We start from the raw sequence: 24294 nt of genomic DNA, 5'->3' as shown, positions 1-24294 counted from the left end.
TCACAGCAAAAAAAAAAAAAAGTAATTTGTGTGTGTATGTGTGTTTTTTTTTTTGCAGAACCACGAGGATTTTTTGATCACACTTTAAACTGTATAAGTTCAAGTATAACTGAAAGGAGATTGCAAGGTACTTGCCTACCGATTGGCCGTGGGAATTTTGGAAAGCCGTTCTTTGGTTCCAGCTGTTTCAGTTCCCCGTTTATAAATTCTCGGACTGGTTTCCACACTATCCATTCTGAGAACAGCCCGGTAAAGCCAAGGATTGTCACTGTAGTAAAACCTTGTGGGCACTCGGTCAGAAAGATCACATTGCTTCTCAATCGACGTTCTGTTCAGTCGTTTGAACAACTGATGGCTGACATCTCAGAAGCCCTGGGATTTCCACGATGGAAGAATGACCGTGTGCGAAAGCTGTATAATTTGAAGGGAAGGGAAATCAGAAGTGTTTCGGATTTCTTTAGAGAGGGTGATGCATTTATAGCTATGGGAAAAGAGCAGCTAACGCTGAAGAACCTTGAAATGGCAATCCAAGAACTTTTTCCTGAAAACCCCTATGCGCCGCGTACTGGAACTACACAAAACTGGGAACAGCCTCAAAAATCCAAAAATAGGGTCTATGAGAAGACTGCAAAGGTAGAACACAGCCTTGAACCTATTATTGCCAAGAACTGCACAGATCCTGTGTCTCCTAAACTAATCAACAGGCATGAAGTAAAAGCTCAAACCAAGGTCAGGCAGGAGGAGAAAGTAAGAACCAAAAAGAAGTGGGTCAGAGACAACTGGGAGGGAGAGCAAGATGTGAAGCTTTCTAGAAAAGCTAGACAAGTTGACCGATACTATAACCAGGAGAAGCAACCTGAAAGTGAAGTAGAGAAGACTTCAGACACGATTGTCCGATGTGAGAAATGCCAGAGAGAGAGGCAACTCAGGCAGCAGCTGCAAAAGGAAAGACAGACTGAACTTCCATTTGAGAGCAGAGACTTGACTGTGAGACCATGTCAAAGATACAGTGTTGAAAGGCCTGCCAAACTGAGAAATTGCAGAAGACTCTCAGAAAACTCAGTGGAAGAGAGTGACATAACCTGGAGTGATGCTGGTTGTCAGAGTTCCCGGACAACCTTGCACAGAAGTGTCAGTAAAGAACCAGAGAAGCAAAAGAGGAGTGTTGAGAGAGAACAAACCTCAGAAAGCCATGAGAATCATGACAAAGAATTAGGCAGGACGAAGATGAAGCCCATAGAAAGTCAGCGTACGATAGTAGGAGATGCTTACGAACTGAAAAAGGAACACCGGAAATGTTCCAGAGTGAATCAAAGCTGTTGGCTGATTAAGGGGTCTCAGGTTGATGCTGAGAAACCACCAAAAACACAGGGGAAGAGAGAAGAGGGTCGAAAGTCAAAGGAGGAGACTGTTGGGGGAGAAGAGAAAGTGAGGCGTGATGAGGGTGAGCAGATTAGACATGAAAAGGAAGCAGAACCGAAAGCCAACAAAGACGCAAGCAAGTCTCGTAGGTCCAGTGATGCAAGGCTGAAGCGTCATGTCTCTAGTAGAGCGGATGTGGAGAGCTGCTACAAGATCGACAGAACCATTGGCGATGGGAACTTTGCGGTTGTGATGGAATGTCACCACCGCAGCACCAATCAGAATTACGCCATGAAGATCATTGACAAGTCCAAACTGAAAGGAAAGGAAGACATGCTAGAGAACGAAATTTTGATCATCAAGAGCCTTTCTCATCCCAACATTGTCAGTTTGATTGAGGTGTTTGAAACGGATGCGGAGATCTATCTAATCTTGGAGTATGTTGCGGGCGGAGACCTGTTTGATGCCATCATAGAAAGCGTGAAATTCACTGAACGGGATGCCGCCGTTATGATGACGGATTTATGTGAAGCTCTAGTTTATATTCATGGCAAGAACATCGTCCACAGAGATCTCAAGCCAGAAAACCTTCTGGTAAGTGCTTTAAAAAGTTATGACTTTTAATAACTTGAAATTTTTGAACATATTTTTTGTGTTTGCATGTGTAATCGATGAGTGAAAAGTTTGGTGACTTTCAAATGCAGAAAAATAGCAAAATGTTAAGATTATGAAATAGAGAAAGGAAGATAATGAATTATTATTCTTTCTGATATAGAGATCTGTAAATATATGGTCACAAAGAGATCTGTGTAAAGCCATCAGCTAGTAGCCAACAGTCTGAGGCTAAGAGGCAAAGAAGGAAGGCCCATAGTCAGGGAGACAGACCAGGGACAGACTGCACTTGCTCCCGGTGTGGAAGGGATTGTCACTCCCGGATTGGCCTTTTCAGCCACACTAGACGCTGTGCCAGAACCACCTTTCAGAGCGCGATACCATAGTCTTTCGAGACTGAAGGTTGCCAATACAATAAAGTAGCCTACTTTACTTATTTTTTGGACACATGTAATGTGTGGATGGCATGACAAATGTCTGTCTCTGGATTGTGTTTTTCTCTGCTTGGAAAGTGCCCTGAACACCCCTGACACCCTTGCCTATTTGGGACACAAATGCTGACTTTGAATCAAATTCTGGGTGCATGGCTAAGTCATAGGTTACATTTTTAGCATGCGTCTATATCAGTCACACCAAATGTAATGCATGGTATTTATAAATCAGCCTAGCAAATAAGGCCACAAAAGCTACCAGTGTTTGTAACCTTATTTGCTCTCCTGTCAACAGAAATGTCGTGATAAGTAGGCAGGCACAAATATGTTATGGGTGTGTGCAACAGGGAGCTCTTGATTGGTTTCCTGCTTTGTATACCCACATGGAGAGACTTGAACCTTCTGGCCATAATGTAGAAAAGGATCCCCCAGCAGGCATTATTTTTTTTTCTTGCCTGGCAGTACTAGGCTGCAGTTCTAATCACACAGCACAATCCAACATAAATCCCCACACGGTGATGCAGCAGCATTGGCAGTGGCTACCAATGGCGTCCTATGGGGGATTTTTGGCTGCTGGAGGATTTCTGTGGGGTAAGGGGACATTTTTCCCCTTGCCCCAGGGTAAGCCCCAATAGCCGCAATGGGTTAACATGGACCTGTGCCGGTGATATTGCTGTCACAGGTCTGCATTGATCCATGCAGGCCAATGAGGCCTGGAAAAGTGGTTTGGATACGGCACAGTCCAATACCAGTTATTTTGTTCCATCTTGGACCCAATCCACCTGCTCTGTCACTGCACCGTTCTGCCCCCCTCATCCCATTCAATCCTTTCCCCCTGCCCTTGTGCCAAACCTACCTGCTCTGGCTGGTCTCCTGATGACTACTGGCACCAGTGAAAAGGCTTCAGATTTCTCACTAGCGCACTTGGGCCTTGTGCTGTTGCAAAGTGCTTTAGTGACAGTACACACTGAAAGAACGCTCATTCTGCCAGTGCAGGCCCCCATTAGGATTGGGTCCTTACTAGGGAGTGAGCTCCATTCAACTCGATAAGACTTACTTCTGAGTAGACCTGTAGAAGGTTGTGCTGCTAGTGAGGAGAGTGGCACGTGTGCAGTGAGGATTTGGGGAGTATATTTGTGGAGAGCTGAACCACATCCATTCATTAAACAACAGGCTGCACTGTAATTTGGCACCTTAAACAGAACAAGCCCTTTTGTGTGGCTGTTTGGTGAAAAATTACACAAGTTCAAGAAGATAACTATTATTTGCAAAGAAGCTACAATTAATACAACTGATAGGCACTTTGGATGTTGGCTTCTCACTTGTTCCTCCCTCCCTCCCTTTTTTAGTCTGTGATACTGAAGTATGAGGATGGCTTCATCTCTTTTCCTCCCACACATCCAAACCCACAGTCATGCATTTTCCACCCCCTTAAAATAACAGATTTACAGCTCGCAGACTGGAGACTTTCTGCACTAGCAAATAAGAAATACGTTAAAAAAAATCCCACTTGATGCTTATGAGTAATGAGTGGGATTTAACTGTGTTCTGTGAAGGGAGGGAGAGCAGACAGACTTCGGCGGTAGTTTCCCCTCATCTCTGCTGTGTTAGAACTTCCATAGCAGCTTGGAATTGGATAGGGTTAAATGGCAGCTGCTCTAAGTTCCTTTTATTGTGTAACTGGTGGCTGTGGAGAAGGTGGTGGTGACACCAGCGGGTGAGAGAAAGAAGAGGCAACGGCACCTCTTCGCCCCCTTACTTGCTATTTCTACCAGGGTGTCTCATTGCCATCTTAGACGCAACGTGTCCATGCCTGGACCGTTCATCTTTCCTCTTGAATCTTCCTCTTCCCAATTACTCCTTATGTGCATCAACCTAATTGCCATCCATCTTGTCAGACAGGCATGTAACCTGGGCTTTTTCTTCAATGCCTACCTCACTTTTGTTCCTTTCATGTGGAACACGCTGGGAACTTTGCATTGCTGGAACTCCTTTTCTGATTGATTGAAGTCACATACATTTCAGCATTTCTGAGCACCAAAGAAGATATCAAGGTTTCATACCGCGTCACTTGACAGCAGGTCTAGGCACCCCCTTCAGGTTGAATTGCTACTGCTATTATTTTTTGTGAAGTAAAGGTGTGAACATATTCAAAAGAGACAAATATTTGATTGTAATTTGACCTACTGGTTGAACGGAAGCCCTGCCATACCACCTGCTACACGTTCTCCTTAAAGTATCTTGTTAGGAAACTTAAGCAGGAAAAATGGAGTGATGGAAAAGCGTTTACTTGGAGTAACTTGAATAGATCCTGTGTTCAGGTTGACCCAGACTTCAAAGGAATCTGAACCCAATACTGAATAGCTTGGGAGAAGGCAGACCCAGGGCTGGTCAAATGCTGCCTCCCTTACCCAATAATGTGCCAGCCTCAGCTCCTTCCACTCTTCAATGTTCTAGCTCAGCTGTCCCCTCCCATCCCCTCCACGTCTCCTCTTCCTCTTTTACTTTCCCAGTCCAGGGGGTGGAAAGAGAAGGAGAAGCAGTGGAGGCAAGTAGGCGGACAGAGATGGGTGCCCCTACCAATCTGCTTCCTGAAGCAACTGCTTCAGTTGGCCTCATAGATGGACCAGCCCTGGGCAGACCAATGAAATCTGGTGTCCACTCGCCTTTTGCATTTTCAGACCCCCATCCCATTTTTGCCAGGATGCAGATCTGTATGATATATGTCCAGAAACTGGAACTTACCTGTTGGGTTGTTTGCTTTTGTAGGTGTTGCTTAGTCTTCATTCATTCATTCATTCATTCATTTTTGTTAACACACACAGACATACAAACATATAACATACATTTAGGAGTGCTAAATACCATATACCATTACTAATTAATCATACTATATCTCCTAATCTACTTACTCATCTATTTCTACCTCTTATTGATTTATCCATTTATTTATATAATATAGAATAAATTTTCCCTAATGCCCTATACTATATTTTCTAAATATTCACTTTCTACCAAGCGTAAACTAACTTCAATTACTCATTAATATTAAAACAATCTAATTACCAAAATTATCACCTCAGCTATTTCAACTCCAATCTAATTCTCCAATCTAATTACACTTTTTTTCTTTGACATAATAACCAAATATAAAACAATTCTTCCACACGTTTACATTTCCAGCTATATTTTTAAAATACATTCTAATTCATATTTATCAATTTCATATGTATTCTTTTTTTTTCTTCTTCAAATAAATTTGGGCCATTGTTATTAGCTGAATAAATCCTCCAATTTTCTTTAACCCTCAGATTACCCCTAAGGGTTCTTTTTCTTTCTTACTTTCCATTTTTTCTCCTGTAATATCTTTAATAATTTATCTCTATAACAGAATCTGATAAATCCACACTTTCTTATATAGGGTGTGTTCATTCTTCCAGTTAATTGGGATATATTTTCTCCTTCTTGTTCCAACAAATTTTATGATTTGTGCACTCCTGTTACTCTGTCCATCTTATCTTTTTTGATCTCCATCAGCGCCTCTTCTTTGTCCTGTTGATCATCCTGTTGATTTTCCTCCTTGTCCGCTTTTTCACTCCCTTGTTTATCTTCAGCTTGTTTCTTCACATCTTCCAATTGTTCCTTACAGACATCTATCTATTGGGAAAGAGTCTCCAGACTGGCTTGAATCTGTGAGGACCAATTCAGCTGTTGTCGCTCCATAACAAGCAATCTCTCCGTATTAATCAAGATTTTCTGTATCCAAATTTCTGGAACAGAGTCCATTTTGCAGTTTCTCTCTAGTCCACTAGATGTCCACAAAATATTATTCTCCTTACTTCCACCATGTCTTTACTACTCTGTCATCTGCATTCCTTACACACCTCTTGCAGATAACAGTCCAGTGCGTTAACGGAGAGAAAAACAAAACGAAAGAAAACAGTCTCACCGTCTCTGGTGAAGAGAAAACAAAGCTCTTTCAAATCTAATGAGAATTATATTTATATCCAATTATGTCCAAGAATAATTCTGGATTTTAGTTCATATCCAAGTTATAGTTGTAATTATAATCCACCACTAATTTATTCCATGACAGAGAAAAAGAGCACTTTCAACCTCCTTAAAAAGCATTTCGTTAACACCTCCAATATATCCAGGGCTTTTAGCCAAATCAGTCAATCAGAGCCGGGGACAATATTAGCACTTGCTTATCTTAAATTTCCAGCTTAAACTTTACACTTCACGCTTTTTTCCCCCTCCATATGCCATCTCAGCACGGAGCCAGCAGCTTGACTGCAGATCATGGCACCTCCCCCAATAGTGTCACAAATGGTTAGATTCCTCTGAGAAGAAAGCCCCCCCCCCCCCAAGTCGGGCTTTCAGTTTCCTAGATACCTGCACCAATGAAGATCTTGTCTCTCCTAACAAAAATCTTCAGATCCTCTTCAGACCTGCAGTATTTGGGGGAAAATAAACCGTCTCCCAGGAGCTCCTGGGAACATGTCTGTTCGTCCACTGTTGGCTCCTCCTCCTTTCCAGTCTTCATTTTTTTTTTTGAGCCAGCTGTTGAAAAATGAAAATCTGTAAGATCTCTGATAAGCTTGTTTGTTTCCATAACATTTTTATTTTCAAGGGCCATTTCCCACATTTTAGGGCATATCTAGTATGTCTAGTGCAACGGTTCCCAAAGTCCTTCTTGGATGTTGGGACAGCTGTGAGTTGTTGTGGGGATGGGGTGGGAGCAGGGGGAGTGGCCCCAACAGTGCTGCAGCGATAGTGGCACTGTGGGGACCCAGGACATCTTCATGTACCTGGGGGTGTCCTGCAGCCTCCCTGGAGGTCCTGGAGGCTTGCAGCCATCTCCATGACCCTCCATGAGGGTGTAACAAGTTCTGCTCTGCTCTCAGAGCTCACTTCCGGTTTTTGTTATCACAAACTACATGTGAGCTCCGAGAACAGAACGGAGTTTGGTGCAGCCATGTGGGGATGTCCCTGGGTCCCTGCAGCACCACGATCGCTGCAGCAGTATTGAGGACCCGTTCCTGGGCCACTCACCGTAAAGGTGGAATGACCCAGTTTTGTTTCCCAGTGGTGGGTAGCGACCCGCACTTTGGGAACCACTAGTCTTGTGTGAATACATGTGACTAGTATGACAATTATGTACTGTATAGGTACATTTGATAGTTCATAGTGACAAATTTGGTTTTGCCTCTGTATCATGTGTGCAGTGACTAACATTCATATAAAACTAGCCAGACGACCTTGACTGGATTGCACTTCATCTTGTTAACTGGGCAAAGAAGCACCTTTTAAAATAGTGTCCTCTTATATCCAGCAAGGGGGGATAAGCCGTTTCTCATTACTCCAGCATGGTGTCTTTTCCAGTGGCTGTTGCTAATGCCCCTTTTGCATCTTTTTTTGTGAGCACTGTGGGGACAGGAGGCCATTTACTGATTTGTCCTACCACTCTGTGAACTACTTTTTGCTAAAAACAGAATATTATTATTCTTAATACTAATTTGGCCAGCCCCAAAGAGATTGCTTGGGGCATACATTTTCCCTTGCTTCCTTGTAAGCCCCTTGACTGGCAATGGGTCTCCTCGGATCTGCGCCAGCTCCTCAGATCTGTGCTAACAGGTGGCTTGCTGAGGAAAGGGACATACCGACTGCTATTGGAAGGGATATCTGATCAAGTTGCCTGCACTGGGTGCCACCCCACCCTCCCCTGACTTGCCCTGTTCTGCCCCCAACTTACTTGAGTTGGCTGGCACTCCATGTACTCTGGCCTCGCTGCCGGCATACTGGAAGCACATGGCTCCACGCACTTTCAGAAGGCTGTTTGCTACAGCCATATAGTGTGCACTATCACTCAAATGCTTGTTCTGGCATGGGGGGGGCACGACAGGTTAGGGCCTTAACGTTATAAATTTTCCATTTGTTCTTTAGGGAGTAGCAACATAAAAACCACAGATCTGTAAACAGTTAACAGTCTAAACTTGGACAAATAATAAAGGGATAGGACTGTATAGGAGAGGACAAGCAGCTGAAGAATATGCATTCTGTTTCTGTTTGTACCAGGCTTAATTTAAGATATGAGGACCAAGACTTTCTACCAAAGGCTTCATAGAAAAGGTGGGTTTTTGAGGAGAGTTTTGAAAGAAGAGAGTTTCAGCCCTAAAAATCAAAAAGAGAGATTTGTATTTTTCTTGGCAAACTGCCTGCTTAGGAGTGGAGAATATTTACATAGAATTAGCAAAAGAAGGAAAAAAATAGCTGTCCTGAGAGTTTGATTTTGGACACAATCCTAACCAGGTCTACTCAGAAGTAAGTCCTATTTTGTTCAGTGGGGCTTACTCCCAGGAAAGTGTGGTTAGGATTGCAGCCTTTGTTCTGTCTCTTGGTTTTCATGTGACCCTGGAAACACTTGGGGAATCTTGTTCCTCCTAGCCAAATGTCCTGAAACAATAATGTTACATTGCCATCTTGTGTTGCAAAGAGATAATAGCAGAGGGAAATGCAGGGGCTCCCAGAATGCAGTAATTTCTGTGTGGCTGGATGCCTGCATCCTTGCAAAGATGGGGATACTCACCTTACCTCTGTGTAATCTTGGTACTGAGAGCAAGGCTTAAGAACATAAGAACATAAGAACAGCCCCACTGGATCAGGCCATAGGCCCATCTAGTCCAGCTTCCTGTATCTCACAGCGGCCCACCAAATGCCCCAGGGAGCACACCAGATAACAAGAGACCTCATCCTGGTGCCCTCCCCTACATCTGGCATTCTGACTTAACCCATTTCTAAAATCAGGAGGTTGCGCATACACATCATGGCTTGTACCCTGTAATGGATTTTTCCTCCAGAAACTCGTCCAATCCCCTTTTAAAGGTGTCTAATAAGAACATAAAAGAGCATAAAAGAGCTCCTTGGCTCAGCCCTTTAGCCTGGTACAGCATGCCATTATTTGTTTGTTTATTAAAATGTCTATATCCCACCTCCTGATCTTCCATGGACCAACAGCAGCTCACAAAACAATTAAAACAAAATACACTCCATAAAGCAAAAACAGTCTCATTTAAATGAAGATCCAAACAAACACAAACAAAAAAAAAAACCCCAGAAGCCAGATGTTACAATCACAGAATGGGGAAGAAGAAAAAACCAAACCAAATATGTGGAGAAGCAAAAAGCATCTTGGTGCTTTGGCATGCTGTCTAAGAAGGTGGGGGGGGGGGGCAACCAGGCCTTCTGTGGTGGGGAGTTCCACTGCTGGAAAGGTTCATTCTGGCCAACTGCAAATCCTATGGCAACAGGATGAGAAGCAGAGTCTCTGATAATGTCTTGGTGGACAGGAAACTTTCACTATTCTTTCTTTCACAAAAGTTTTAAACATTTGGCTCTCTTCAGTCCTTTGGCCCTAATCCCAGATGTTGGAAGAGGTGAGGTCAGAGGCCATAGTTATTCAATGGCGAGTGAAAGGCACTTCTCGTGACTTACTTCTGAGGCATATTCTGCACTACAGGGTACCTGTGGATGCGGTTGTTTCATAAGGGATAAGTAGTTCAGGATGAATGCCAATTTCAGAGCTGTCTTGCAGCTTCCCCCCTTTAGTGGAGTAATGGTGTAGAATCCAGGTTGTATGTCTTCTCTTATACCTCTGTAAGGAAAAGGGCTAGAGCAGTGGTTCTCAAACTGCTTTGAGCTCCTTTTCTGAAGATTCTAAAAGCCTTGGGGAGCCCTGTGGAAAGCTGCGCTGACCTCCCCGCACCTCCTGGAGGCTCCAGCGGCCCTAACTAAGTGAAAGCGAGTATGAACACCTCCATGCTCCCCTTAGCAATGTAATCCTGGGGATTGTGCTGTTGCCCTTGCCCCTTCCCCTGCCCTTAAAGAGACAGGGGACCCTTTACACAAATGGCTGGGTCACGACCCACCAGTTTGAGAACCACTGGGCTAGAGAGTTGTTTGTTTTTTTAATAAGAAAGGCCAACTTTCAGATTGGGGGCCTGATGTATCTCTGGGGAACCAAAGCCACACATGCAGCCACGGGCCTGCTCCCAAATGGGCTATTGGGCCATGCTTAAGAAGCGACCTGCCTTATGATGTCAATGTGGCCAGACAAGGAAGCAGTTTAAGGGGGGACGGGGAGAACTGTTGCTTTTGGACGGGGAAGCAGTGTACTATGACTGAAGCTGATCTTTGCATTATCCCAGGCAGATAGGATCCCAGTCCTCCTTATGAAGTTCTTTTCAACTGGAGAAGCCAAGTTTAGGATTTGCAGGCAAAGCATCTACTTTACTACTATGGTGTGACAATGGCTTCAATTATCCCCTCTCCCTTTGCTATTCAAAGCCCGACTTGAATTGGGTAATCATTTACCCATTTATGCACCATTCCAGGGAAGAAGACATGGGTCTTTAGGGGAGATGGTCTGTATTGACAGTGGAGCTTTGTGGTATATAGAGTTCTAGCACACAGCTCAGCAAGTTCAAATCTTTTGAAGCATTCCATGACATCACAGTAGCTCAGCGAATGTCTAGTGTAGTAATAGAGATTTTTATAAAATAAATAAATAAAATAGAATAAATAAAATAGTGAAGTTAGACTCACAGGTGACAGGCTGACAACAACCAGGATCTGCTTAATGCTACCAATATGTAGTATACTTCATTTAGGAAAAAATAATAATCTTGTGCTTAAGTTCTCAGTCTTCACCTATAGACCTATGTTCGGCTATGTTCACATATGTTCAGCTCTTCCTTTTCTTATACTCCTAAGGCATAATTTGATCTGAATTTGGGTTTCTTTGCATAGGTTCAGCGGAATCCAGATAAAACGACTACACTGAAACTGGCAGATTTTGGTCTAGCAAAACAGGTGACAAAACCTATATTTACTGTCTGCGGAACTCCAACTTACGTTGCCCCCGAAATACTTGCTGAGAATGGTGAATATAAATAACTCTTTTTATTTCCATCAAGTAGCTTTGTGCATTGTCTAATTATGCAAACATTTGTCCAATATTTGTCTCTTGCCTTGTCTAACAAGTGGCATTTCATTAAACATCTCACTGTTTTTCCATGCTCTGCTTGCATCCAGATGAGAATCTATGTAGGGCAGATGGCATTTGTTAAAATGTGTAAATTTGTTCTAGGAACTTAATACCCCCAGCTTCCTTTTACCTTATCTTTCCCTTGCTAGTCTTTCACCATTTTATTTATTTAATGAGTTGGAACTGTTCATGAGAATCCATATTTTCCAGTACTTGGGGGGGGGGGAGGGGAAGATAAAGAAACAGGACAGAGTTGAAATTCTAGAAGTTTCTTATAAAGGTTTCCCAGATATTTGAAATAGGATTGTGAGGAGAGCATATTTGGGGTATGTGCTGTATTGGGGTTGTTGGGTGTGTGTTTAGAAAACCAATACAGGTGGACCCCCTTTATCTGTGGGTTCAGAACCTGCAGATTTGACTCACTGCAGCTTCTGAACCTTTGCACAGGTCCAGAAGGGGCTCCCATGAGCTCCCCATGTCTGGGAGGCTTTCTTTCATATTCCTTTGAGATGAAGGAATATGGGAATTTCATATGATTCCTAAGAACTTGACCAATTTTTTTTTTCTAATATAGGAACATTTATAGGTCGACCTTGGTATCTGTGGGGGTTCTGTTGCAGACCCCCTGTGGATACTGAAACAGCAGATAATTGAATCCGCAGATAGTGTCCATCTCTTGTATCAGGGAGGCTTTCTGAGGCCTGGGGAGGCCATGTGAGGCCTCCCGGTCCTTAGAAGGCATTCTGGATGCCTTAGAAAAGCACTTCTGGTTTTCGTGAAAACTAAAATGTAAATTGATGTTGCCAGTTCTTTTTCTAAATCCAGTTTTATTCAATTTTTTAAATAATACCTGTTCCTTACAGAGTATTTGCATATCTTTTTAGATTGTGAGCCCTTTTGGGACAGGGAGCCATTTAGTTATTTGATTTTTCTCTGTAAACAGCTTTGTGAACTTTTAGTTGAAAAGCGCTATATAAATACTGTTAATAATAATAATAATAATATCTCAACGCTTGTTTCCCTAGGCTATGGACTAGAAGTGGATATGTGGGCTACAGGTGTGATACTCTACATTTTGCTTTGTGGCTTTCCGCCATTCCGAAGCCATGAACGAGATCAAGAGGAACTGTTTCAAATCATTCAACGTGGGCATTATGAGTTTCTCTCGCCATACTGGGACAATATTTCAGCAGGTAAGTTTTCTGCATATAAACAGTTTGAGAATTTGCTAACCAGGGCTGTATGTATTCCTAATTCTGTGACTGAAGCAATGTGAAATATGGTATCTCATAAAGAATGCTGACAATCTGATTTAACTTTTAAAGTTCTTTTGAAGCTGCCAGACAGCCTGATCCAGACCCAGTGTTGAGCCTGTGCAGGCTGCCTACTCCAGCTCCTGAATGTCACAAATGTGCCAAAAGACACATTTGTAATGACTTGGGAGTTGGCTAGGCTTGTGCAGGCTTGCCAAGGCTGGATCCAACCCCTGTGCCTGTGCCAGGGTGGCAACAGTGGCGGAAAAGAGGTTGGATCAGGAATGGGAAAGGAGCATTTGCCAAAATCCCCTTCCTGGGCTTGAACTGCCTTCATGGGTACACACAGATTTGTACCGCCGATATTGCTGGTGCAGGGCCAAGTTGATCCATTGGGCTAACAGTTGCTTATTGTACTGTGTTTGGAGTACCACAGGGTTGAATTATATATTTACATTGCAATAGTTACCCAGCATTTTATATCCCAAATTTCGTGTGTGTGTGCGTGTGCGTGTGCGAGAGAGAGAGAGAGAGAGAGAGAGAGAGAGAACTTCTCCACTCCCATTTTCACTGACTCTGAAAGTCAGTTTTGCCAGATCTTGCTCTGCATTTTCCAAACTACTCATGCAGCACACTCTCCTGTGCATATTTACTAAGGAGTCCTGTTAAAGTCCCTTTAAGCTCAGTGGGCTTAATCTCAAAGAAGTGTACCCTGTATTAAAACTTCAGGCAGTTATTGAATCCTGAAGTTAGAATGGGCAACAGAAATGACTCCTGAGATCTGCCTGTGTGTGCAGTGCCGTTTTACAACCACCACATCTGTGGCATACTTTTATTATTTATAAATCCACAATGTGTTTCATGATGCTGTCCTGCACTGAGCATCAATTATCCATTTTTGTTTTCCGCCTGCTCGGGAAGCTATCCTAAGCAAAGTCATGTCAACCATAATTGTTGTTTTTTTTGCCTTTGCCTGAAATAGCCGCAAAAGACCTGATCAGCAGACTCCTTGTGGTGGATCCCCAAAAGCGTTACACTGCTCAGCAAGTTCTTCAGCATCTATGGATCCAGACCGCGGGGAAAAACAGCAGCAGAAACCTGCAAAGGGAAGTGACACAGAATCTGGAGCGCCACTTTCGGAGCCAGCACAAGAAGGATGCTACAAACAGAGACACATAAAGTCTGTGTCCTGGTGTACATAATTTGAGCAGGGAGCCCACTGTGGGATATTTACCACTGTGACATTTGGATCACATACTGACTCTTCTGAAGTGTTGAGCTAAGGAAGATTTGTTTTTTCTGTTTGGAACTGAAGCTGTGCACAGCGTTGACTGCCTTAGATGCCATGTGTCCTCTGTTGAGCAGTTTTTCAAAATGAACGTTTTAAAAATGGACTTAAAAAAGAAGAAGAAAACAATGGAATCTATATAATCAACTAAACTGGCTCTCGGTTGCTAATTGTTACTTGCTTTCCAAATGTGGTATGAACCTGGGCTCAACCCATTGGTGAAATTTGCACACTTATTTATTGGGGGTGGCTGGGTGGGTTTGTCTGTACACACCCTAAGTCTACATATAGTGTGGCTCTAGTTCTCTGTATGCCTCATTCTCACATTGTCATTATCATTATCATCATCGTAATTGAGTTGTATGTATTCAATTTTTAACTGCCTTGGAACGTTAAAACTGCAGTGGCCCAGTCTAACTACTAGCAAAGCGGATAAGATTAATTTTTTTTTTTTGTAGTCAGTAAACACGCATTGCATACATCAACATGTTAGCGAGGATCCAAAGAATTCTTTTCAGTGTGCCTAAGAACTTGAGTGCTATGGTTTTTTTTTAATTTTTAAAAAGCAAATGTTCATATCTGCTTTTTAAAGTCCTCTCCATTTCAAAGGTAATTTTGCCCTGTGGCCAGACCCAAGGCAAGGTGCCACTTCCTCACTCCAGTCTTTCCTTCCCTTCTTTTCTGTGCAGAATGCGCCAAGACTCAGGGTGTTTCACCTCTTTTCTTGAGAAATTTTGCTGCTGCCGCATCCTTTTCAATGGCAGCACCCTGCCTGCTGCTGTAGAAATATGTGCTGCCACCACATGGTTTCTTCTCCTTCCCATCCTTGCTCTGTCAAGCATAGGGTGGGAATGCAAACTGGAATAAAGAGTTGCATTTGGTCAGATAGACCCCTGTCCTCATCAGCAGGTGCCCAGGAGCTAGACTGGAGTAGCTGGCAGCCTCCAGGTAAGCATGGAAGTGGCCAGGGAAATGGTGGCTACTGGTGGAGAGAAAGGAGCAGCTGGTGGTGGCAGCTTTGGCTACCACTAGTAATTGTGGAATGGCCAGGATGGTGCTTGCTGCTGCTGCCACCATTGTGCCACCATGTGCTTCAGGGTTTTACAAGGGGGCTAATGGGGGGGGGGAGCTAGCTGTGCTTGTGGCATTAATGGGGAAGGAGGCTGCTCTTTGAGAAACACAAGCTGAAAACCTCCATGGGCCTGCCGAACTAGCTGAGAGTACTTTGACTCCTGGCTATTGAATTCAACCTTAGTGGTGCAGTTTTCTTTGTAGAATTAAAACAAAAAGATTTGTATGTTTTTCTGATAAAGAATGGCACTCCTTGTATGTATTTTGCATAGTGTACATGGAGCCTTCGTTCCACTATATTTAGCTGTATATATTATATTCTGGGTATCTAATATAACTTACAACGAAAACTTAATAGGATATTGTAATTTACTTCACAAATAGGATGTAAGTTACCTTAAGAACCTCAGTCATTTAGAGCACAATCCTTTGCATGTTTACTTGGAAGTAAGCACCACTGAGTTCAGTGGGACTTACTTCTGTGTAAATGAATATAGGATTGCATGAATCCTATGAATAGGATTGCAGCCTAAAACAACATTTTTTTCAGTGTAAATAGTGAAGAGTTGGACCACATAAGAGAGAAGTTCCTCTTCTTTTAGCCAAGAAGTCATGTTATGATTTTTTCCCCACAAATTTGTCCTGTGTCTTATACACATTTCATTTGCTTCCAAGGTTGTACAGGTCCAGCCTATTTATACACAGATTTTTTATACACGGATTTGACTCAACACGAATGGCCCCTGCGAATGAGAAGGAATGTGCCGATCCCTGGAGAAGGGGAAAAATGCATCCCTTTAAAATCAGTTTTTAAAAACTGAACAGTCCTTTAACAACAGCCTCCTTAATGAGAGAGAGAGGGCAGCAGGCTAACAATCCATCAATCCTACTCTCTCCTTGGGACCCCTCCCTTCCCCCTGAGCAAGAAAGAAAGGGATCATTTTGCATTGGTGAAGAGAGGGACTGAGTGAATTGCTGATGGATTGTCTTCTTAATGACTCTTATCTTAGAGTCAAAAGGTCACCAAGGCTGTTTTTCAATCACTGGAGCAAAGAAACTTCATTTTTTAAACTGATTTGCGATAGTTCATTTTTTTTAATCCACGTGAGTGCTTGGAACGGAACCTGCGCGAATGATTAGTCTCAACCTGTACAGTCAGAATCATCTTTTGAGTTCTCACCCTTTCCTTGGTATATTGTCGGTAAACTGCTGTGGTGAACAAAACATTATACAAAATGAATGATTAATCTTCAGCTTCTACATCACTTTTAGCAGGTTCTTTGGAATTTTGAACCAGAAGCACCATAGTCTGAGCAGGAAACCTGACACAGCCAGAACCAGGCTACTATGGTCTGTGCATCCCGGGGGTACTATCACAGGAGCACATAGGGGTATGTAACATTGGCCCCCTGCAATTGATAGTCTTCTGGTGATGTCATAGATGCTATCTTCTACCTGCTGCATTTCAGACTCCTGCTCCTTCCACTAACCTCTAAGTGTAGTCTTGATCTGTGCATGGCCGTCTTGCCTGTTCCTGGGCCCATTGTGAGTTACCAGTGGGGAGTAGGAAGACCCATGGCGGAAATGAAAATTGGGAGCAAGAGTTTTTTCTAAAGTTGCATTTTATCCTTACTATGGAGAAATCCAGTTTTATTGTTTTAACAGTGCAATCCTACGCATGTGTACTCAGAAGTAAGTCCTGTTAAGTTCAGGCAGACTTATTCCCAGGTAACAGTGTGTCTAGGATTGCAGTCTTTGATTCCTTGTTCCCAGAATGGAAAATCAATTTTCTATAAAACGCTCTTGATTTCGTCTTATGTGTTAGTGAGAAATAACTTCACATGTGCAAGTCATTTTGATGTTTATGTTTCCCTCCTCTGGTGGGGCAGGAAAAAATGGCACTCCACAACTAGATACCATTTATTCTCTGCAGAATGTGGTTATGATTATCTTGACTACAAATTAGTTCTTGTGTATTTTATCTTCTCATCCCTCATTTTTCACAGGGCTGGACTGTAACGCCACTGAGCAGAACGAAATTAAATAAACACCTCAGGAATATCTTCCTCTTTGTTGTATTTATTAATTTAATTAGATAAGACTTTATTTCAGTCACAGACCAGCCCAGTTAATTTAATTGAAAAGCTTATGTCCCACCTTGCTCTCAGGAGATGAAATCCAAGGGCAGACAAAAATCACTGCAAATAAGTGTCTGCATATATGTGCTTTTCTGCAAGGATCAACCAAATGCTATGAATATCGCAGGAACCCATAAAAACAACAGCATCAGGAAGAAAATTGGTCACAAATTCAATAGCAGATTATGGGCCCAATCCTATCCAGTTTTACAGTACTGGTGCAGCCATGCCAATGAGAGGTGCACTGCATCCTGTGGGGGGGAGGCAGCCATAGAGACCTCCTCATGGTACAGGAACATTTCTTCCCTTACCTCAGGTCTGCATTGTGGCTACACTGGTGCTAGAAAGTTGGATAGGATTGGGCCCTTAGTGTCCTCTGAAAGTCCTCCTAAAGAGTTGGTATGGCAAAAGCATAGTGTTGGGAGGGCATTCTACAGCACAGGAACAATAGAAAAAGTTCTGTTTCTTGCACCCTTTAGAATTTCACACTGCGGGGTGTGTGTGTTGTGTGTGTAAGAGAGAGAGAAAAGCAGAAATATGAATCAGTTGTGTAAGGTCTTAATCCATTTTTGCCCGGCCCAGAGGTGTACACATTTGGTCCCTGTTGCGTATATGCAGCATTGAGCAGAAATGACTTAAGACAGTGGTTCCCAAACTTTTTCAATTGGTGGCTCCCTTGACCTACTGGGCCATTGGGTGCGGCTCCCCATTTAGGGCTGCAGTCCAACACATAGGGCACAGTAGGTTTTTCACAAGGATTCCATGGCTCTCCTGGCTGGTTTCTGCAGTTCTCCAGGGAACCATGGCTTACAGTGGGAACAACTGCCTTAAGGTATCCTGGGCCCAAGACGTGTAAGGCCTTTAACATAAGGATCAACATTTTATATTGAGCCTGGAAATAAAGAGGTAACAAGTACAGGTGAAACACCATTGGAGTAATATGTGCCTTTGACCAGCAACATTTTCATGGATGTTTCTGAATGCTTTTTAGAGTTAATGCTATGTAGACTCTCAGTTTCCTGTGGGAAAGTTCATTTCAGAAACTATTGAGAATGAGGCTAATACAATGCCTCATCAAAGACAGAATCTCAAAACGCATAGATGAACAGGCCTTTCTGAGGGAGAATTGGCATGGCTTCTGTAAGGGTAAGTCTTGCCTCATGAACCTTATAGAATTCTTTGAAAAGTTCAACAGGCATGTGGATGCGGGAGAACCCATGGACATTATATATTTGGACTTTCAGAAGGTGTTCGACACAGTCCCTCACCAAAGGCTGCTGAAAAACTCTATAGTCAGGGAATTAGAGGGCAGGTCCTCTCATGGACTGAGAACTGGTTGAAGACCAGGAAACAGAGAGTGGGTGTCAATGGACAATGTTCACAATGAAGAGAGGTGAAAAGCAGTGTGCCCCAAGGATCTGTCCTGGGACCGGTGCTTTTCAACCTCTTCATAAATGACCTGGAGATGGGGTGAACAGTGAGGTGGTGAACAGTGAGGTGCAGATGACACCAAACTTTTCCGAGTGGTGAAGACCAGAAGTGATTGTGAGGAGCTCCAGAAGGATCTCTCCAAACTGGCAGAATGGGCAGCAAAATGGCAGATGCGCTTCAATGTCAGTAAGTGTAAAGTCATGCACATTGGGGCAAAAAATCAAAACTTTAGATATAGGCTGATGGGTTCTGAGCTGTCTGTGACAGATCAGGAGAGAGATCTTGGGGTGGTGGTGGACAGGTCGATGAAAGTGTTGACCCAATGTGTGGCCGCAGTTAAGAAGGCCAATTCTATGCTTGGGATCATTAGAAAAGGTATTGAGAACAAAACGGCTAATATTATAATGCCGTTGTACAAATCTATGGTAAGGCCACACCTGGAGTATTGTATCCAGTTCTAGTTGCCACATCTCAAAAAAGGCATAGTGGAAATGGAAAAGGTGCAAAAGAGAGCGACTAAGATGATTACGGGGCTGGGGCACCTTCCTTATGAGGAAAGGCTATGGCGTTTGAGCCTCTTCAGCCTAGAAAAGAGACGCCTGAGGGGGGACATGATTGAGACATACAAAATTATGCAGGGGATGGATAGAGTGGATAGAGAGATGCTCTTTACACTCTCACATAACACCAGAACCAGGGGACATCCACTAAAACTGAGTGTTGGGAGAGTTAGAACAGACAAGAGAAAATATTTCTTTATTCAGTGTATGGTTGGTCTGTGGAACTCCTTGCCACAGGATGTGGTGATGGCGTCTGGCCTGGATGCCGTTAAAAGGGGATTGGACAAGTTTTTGGAGGAAAAATATTGTAACTGGGTTTCAATAGCAGATGGAAAACTCTTTAAGAACTTTGCAGTGGATTGTGGGAGCCCTAAATTGCTTCTGGGCATGTTCAAAGTGGTTTTTCCCATGTAATACCTACAGTAGCTTCCAGCACACTGCAAGCCAAGCTTTGGGACCAAGGCTTCTAAGCTGAAAGACTACAGCTTTTCCCAAGGCAACCCTGAAAAAACATAAGAATTGGGTAGCCACTCTCAGAATTGTTTCATACATGCATTTTTTAATGTGTTTCTTCCTTCCCCTTTCAGTAACAAATTGAAAATGCTTCTCTCTTCTTACAGGAGGCCTTCCTGTAGTGATCTTCCTATATTTAACTAGATATGCAAATTCCCTTTTACGTTTTTATTGGTGCTTTTAGAATGTTTTTACATCTCTAAACCAAATGGTTTGGCAGCACTGCAAAGAGGAATTATTTCTTCTTTTGGTGTTAAATGTGATACCAACATAAAGTCACTGCGCCAGAAATGACAACTGCACAACTCTTTGAGCAAACAAAATTAATCGGAGTCATGGGTGAACACTTGAGTTGAATCTTGCTCCCTTGCACTATAGCTCTTAGCCATTCAGTTAGCTCTCAGCCATTTCAGACAAAAGAAAATATTTCTTTACTCAGCGTGTGGTTGGTCTGTGGAACTCTTTGCCACAGGATGTGGTGATGGCGTCTGGCCTGGACGCCTTTAACAGGGGATTGGACAAGTTCTGGAGGAAAAATCCATTATGGGTTACAAGCCATGATGTGTATGCGCAACCTCCTGATTTTAGAAATGGGTTATGTCAGAATGCCAGATGCAAGGGAGGGCACCAGGATGCAGGTCTCTTGTTATCTGGTGTGCTCCCTGGGGCATTTGGTGGGCCACTGTGAGATACAGGAAGCTGGACTACATGGGCCTGTGGCCTGATCCAGTGGGGCTGTTCTTATGTTCTTATTTCTTATCCTGGAGTACAATGTGCCTGCCTGGCTGGAATTCAGTCTGTGTTCTCTTGTCCTTCAAGACAAGACTGTATTGTGATTTTTCATGCTGATGCGGAGGAGAAGACTTTGCTTAGAATCAATTATTAAAAGGATGTTCTTTTTCTCACCTGCAGCTCTGAAGGGACCCTGTAATTCTCTCTGGCCACTTAACCTCCCAGCTTAGCTAGGCACACAAAAGGCTAAGAAACCAGAGCTAAACCAAACACATTGCATTCATTTTGTCTTTTAATTCTACCCCCACCCACCCACTTAGTCTGTTTAATTTGGATATAGTTCTCTCATCACTCATCAGATTGTGAGGACAACTACCTTTAAGGAGGCCATCATGGGAAGGCTTCTGGTAGCCCTATGTTTTCAAATGTGGCTTCTGCATTCTTGGCTAACACACACCCCTGTCTGGTTATGGGGGTTGATATTAGCTGGCAGTAGAGACATTGAACACATGGCATTTCAGGTCTCATACTCGGAGATTAGAAGTATTTGGAGATATTCAAGATGACACTGTAATTTCAGGTTAGCTCCTGTCCTGCTTTAGGCCCAAGTTCAGGTTGGCACCAGTTCTGGTTTAGTAGATATGAAAGAATCTCCTATTCTATATAAAATCATCTATCTTGCCCACTACTACCTATCCTCTCTATGAGTAGCTCTTCAAGGTCTTGGGGAGTTCTTCCCCCTCTACTTGGTACAGGTTGTGCCTTGTTATCCATGGGGTTTCTATTCCAGAATCCTCAGTGAATTAAAAAAAAAAGTGGAAAAATAGCTTTAAAGACCCTCTTCCAGGTTTCTGCTCTTCTCTTGTCGCCACATAATGCATTGGTTTAGACCAGGGGTTGGCAACCTTAAACACTCAAAGAGCCATTTGGAACCATTTTTCTGGAGGAAAAAAACCTCAGGAGCCACAAAACCCTTTTGACGTCTAAAATGAAGATAATACTGCATATATAGTTTTTTTTTCACCTTTATGCTCTTATAGGTCCCATTTTTATAATGTAGCCCCCTCTTGTAGCTTTTAGTTAGTTTTGTCATACATTCTTGTCCTGTGTTTTCAGAAGCCTGGTCCTCTATGGTGTTTTGCCTGATTCCAAGGCCATTCTCTGCCTGGAGAATTAGGCCCACTTTAAGCAAATTAGCTCCCCTTCTTTCCCCCAACAAATGACCCTGGTTCTGCCCTGCAGTCCTGCTGGACCCCACATCCAGGGTAGCTCGCCTGTTCAACCTGCAGAGGTCCTCTCTCTTGGCAGCAGCCTCCCACCACCACTACAACAGACCCTGGGTCCTCAGCAGGTCTTGGGCACAGCAGCCACACACCAAACTCCAGTGTCTCCAGCAGTCCATTAGTCACAAAGTCAGTCAGAGCATCCAGGGCAGAGTCCAAAGTCAATAAGCCAAGTCATAGTCCAAGATCAGATTCCAAAGTCAGTCAGTCAAATCAGTCAGAGTATCCAAGTCAAAGTCAGTAAGCCCAGTCAGTCAGTCTCCTCTCCTACCTCCAACCTGCACTCCTTCTACAACCCACACCCCCTTCCTCAGGTGCTCCTTATATCCCTGAGGGCCCTATTGCCTTCAAGTGGCTGCAGCTGTGCAGCACACTCTGCTGGATGCCCAGGCCTTAGCCTTAAAGGGGCCACTGCTGACACCACATCTAACTCCTCACCAGATCTTCCAGGATTCCAATACATATGGTGGTTATGACATCTGCTTATCTTACATGGATACTAAAGAACTCCCCCCACCTTCCAGAGGCACCATGCTGGAAGGAAAAAAGGACACAGACTCCAGAGGTGGGGAAGAGAAGGGGGGGCAGACACAGGCCAGCTTCTGCCCTGGCTGCCTGGCTGCCCTCCCTCACTCAGGTTGCAACCCTCTCCACACTATCCTGGGAGTAAGCCCCATTGGCTTAAAGGTCAAACAGACGTGGGGGGAAGGGGGGACCCACAGGCCAGCTTCTGCCCTGCCTGCCTGCCCTCACTCAGGCTGCAACCTTCTCCACACTATCCTGGGAGTAAGCCCCATTGACTACAATGGGACTTCTGAGCAGACAAGTTGGTTGGAGCTCTCAGGCTGCAGTCCTCTCCACACTTTCCTGGGAGGAAGCCTCACTGACTACTTGTGAGTAGACCTGCACAGGAGGAGGCTGAGGATACAGCCCTCCACACCTTCCTGGGAGTAGCCCAGGGACTACAACAGGGCTTACTCTGGAACAGACCTGCGCGGGCTCCCACTCACCTGTCCTTGTGCTTGGCCTTGAGCAGGCTTCAAGGCTGCTATCCCAGGCACCCTTTCCTGGGAGTAAGCTTCATCCGCTGTAATGGGGCTTACAACTGAGTAGACATGCATAGGAGCAGGCTCCACTGCTGCAATCCCAGGCGCCCTTTCCTGGGAGCAAGCTTCATCCACTGTAATGGGGCTTACTACTGAGTAGACACACAGGATGTCTCCTCTGCTGTGGAGGAAAAGCCTCTCCTTGCACTGAGTGGGGACCTGCTCAGGGAAAGTCCAGCTGCAAGGGCTTGCAATGGCTGAGGAGGAAGGCGGCTCAGGATTGGCTGGTGGTCAGCCAGTGAAGGGCCCTGAGTCATTCCAACAGAAAAAGCCAGGAGCCTGCTGGATGCTGATTGGCTGAGCCTGCTGGAGAGTTGGGGAAGGGAAAAATAGGGACCTTAAGCCTGCAGAGCGGGGAAAAATTGAAAAGGGAAATCAATGCGGGGCAGGTGGGGGTGAAGGGAGAGGAGGGCAGTGAGCTCAGGGGGCAGAGGGAAGCAGCCTGCCCTCCCAACACAGGTGCCTCCTGTCACACTCTTTACCACTTTCACCTGGAGGAGCCGCAGCAGACTGCTGAAAGAGCCGCATGCTGCTCTAGAAACGCAGGTTGCTGACCCCTGGTTTAGACACTAAACCGCATTCAGTCATTAGATGGGGTGAATAATGGAATCTAATTATAATTATTTAACAGCAAATTATAGTTATTTAACAGCAAAAAGGTAGGAAATGAGATTTTGGTGTTATTTTTCCTTGTTGCAAGGCATTTAAAGGTGACCTTGGTATTAGTGGTGAGTCAAATCAGTTGAAACTAAGGTCCCACCTGTATGTGGAAACTCTGAGGATTGAACCTGGCACCTTCTACAGTACATTGTAATGTATGTGTGCTTCTGCTTACCTGTGGCCTCTCTCCTTTTGAACACAGGACAATTCTGTAAGATGCAGCTTCCGGTTTATTTGTATTGCATTGGTTTGGTGCTTGATCTTGTGTGCAGAGTGGATGATTGCACAGTGCAGTGCAGAAGGCATATCCAAGCTGGAGTTATTTTAAGTGTATTCTTGTTTTTCTTCAGTTTGTTTGGAAGGTCTAGTAGGGGAGATATCATCACCACCACCACTTTATTTTTACCCTGCCTTTCTCCCCACAGGGACTCAAGGCGGCTTACAACAGGTAACAGGCGGCTTACAACATATATACTCTTGGCCTACTGTTTCCTGGGGTGCTTATTTTCTTCTTTTGAGCATTCAGCTTTGGGAAAGAGATACCTGTGGAGCAAGAAGGGGGCACCCACCTAGCCCACTGGATCAGTTGAATCAAGCCTGGCAATGAATGCCACCTGTGTTTTAGCATTGTGGAGCATCATTTGAATACAGGTTTTCAAGCAAAATTCAAATGTAATCTTCAGCATTTGCTTACCATGTTTGTTTTTAGTCCACCCTTCCTCAAGAAGCTCTGAGTTGGCATAAAGGCAGGACTGGCCCATCCATCAGGCCAACTGAAGCAGTCGCCTCAGGCAGCTGGTTGGTGTGA

At 44.0% G+C, this 24294-nt stretch overlaps 1 protein-coding gene across 1 annotated transcript; it reads left to right on the top strand.

The window, feature by feature from the left end:
* Positions 1–468: 468 nt before the first annotated feature.
* DCLK3 (doublecortin like kinase 3) lies at positions 469–13883 on the top strand. The gene is made up of 4 exons (XM_066628680.1): positions 469–1956; positions 11214–11346; positions 12477–12644; positions 13687–13883. Exons 1-4 carry the CDS (start codon positions 484–486, stop codon positions 13881–13883), a joined length of 1971 nt encoding a protein of 656 aa, XP_066484777.1. The 5' UTR covers positions 469–483.
* Positions 13884–24294: the final 10411 nt, after the last annotated feature.

Source organism: Tiliqua scincoides, chromosome 5 (genome assembly GCF_035046505.1).
Source record: "Tiliqua scincoides isolate rTilSci1 chromosome 5, rTilSci1.hap2, whole genome shotgun sequence".
Taxonomy (NCBI): Eukaryota; Metazoa; Chordata; class Lepidosauria; order Squamata; family Scincidae; genus Tiliqua; species Tiliqua scincoides.
The sequence above is the reverse complement of the archived record's forward strand: the minus strand, read 5'-3'. Positions and strand labels throughout refer to the sequence as shown.

Coding starts and splice junctions, on each gene's coding strand:
- DCLK3 (XM_066628680.1), top strand. CDS start 484: ATGGGAAAAGAGCAGCTAACGCTGAAGAACCTTGAAATGGCAATCCAA. Junction 11,347..12,476: donor CGAAATACTTGCTGAGAATG/GTGAATATAAAT, acceptor TTGTTTCCCTAG/GCTATGGACTAGAAGTGGAT. Junction 12,645..13,686: donor CTGGGACAATATTTCAGCAG/GTAAGTTTTCTG, acceptor TGCCTGAAATAG/CCGCAAAAGACCTGATCAGC.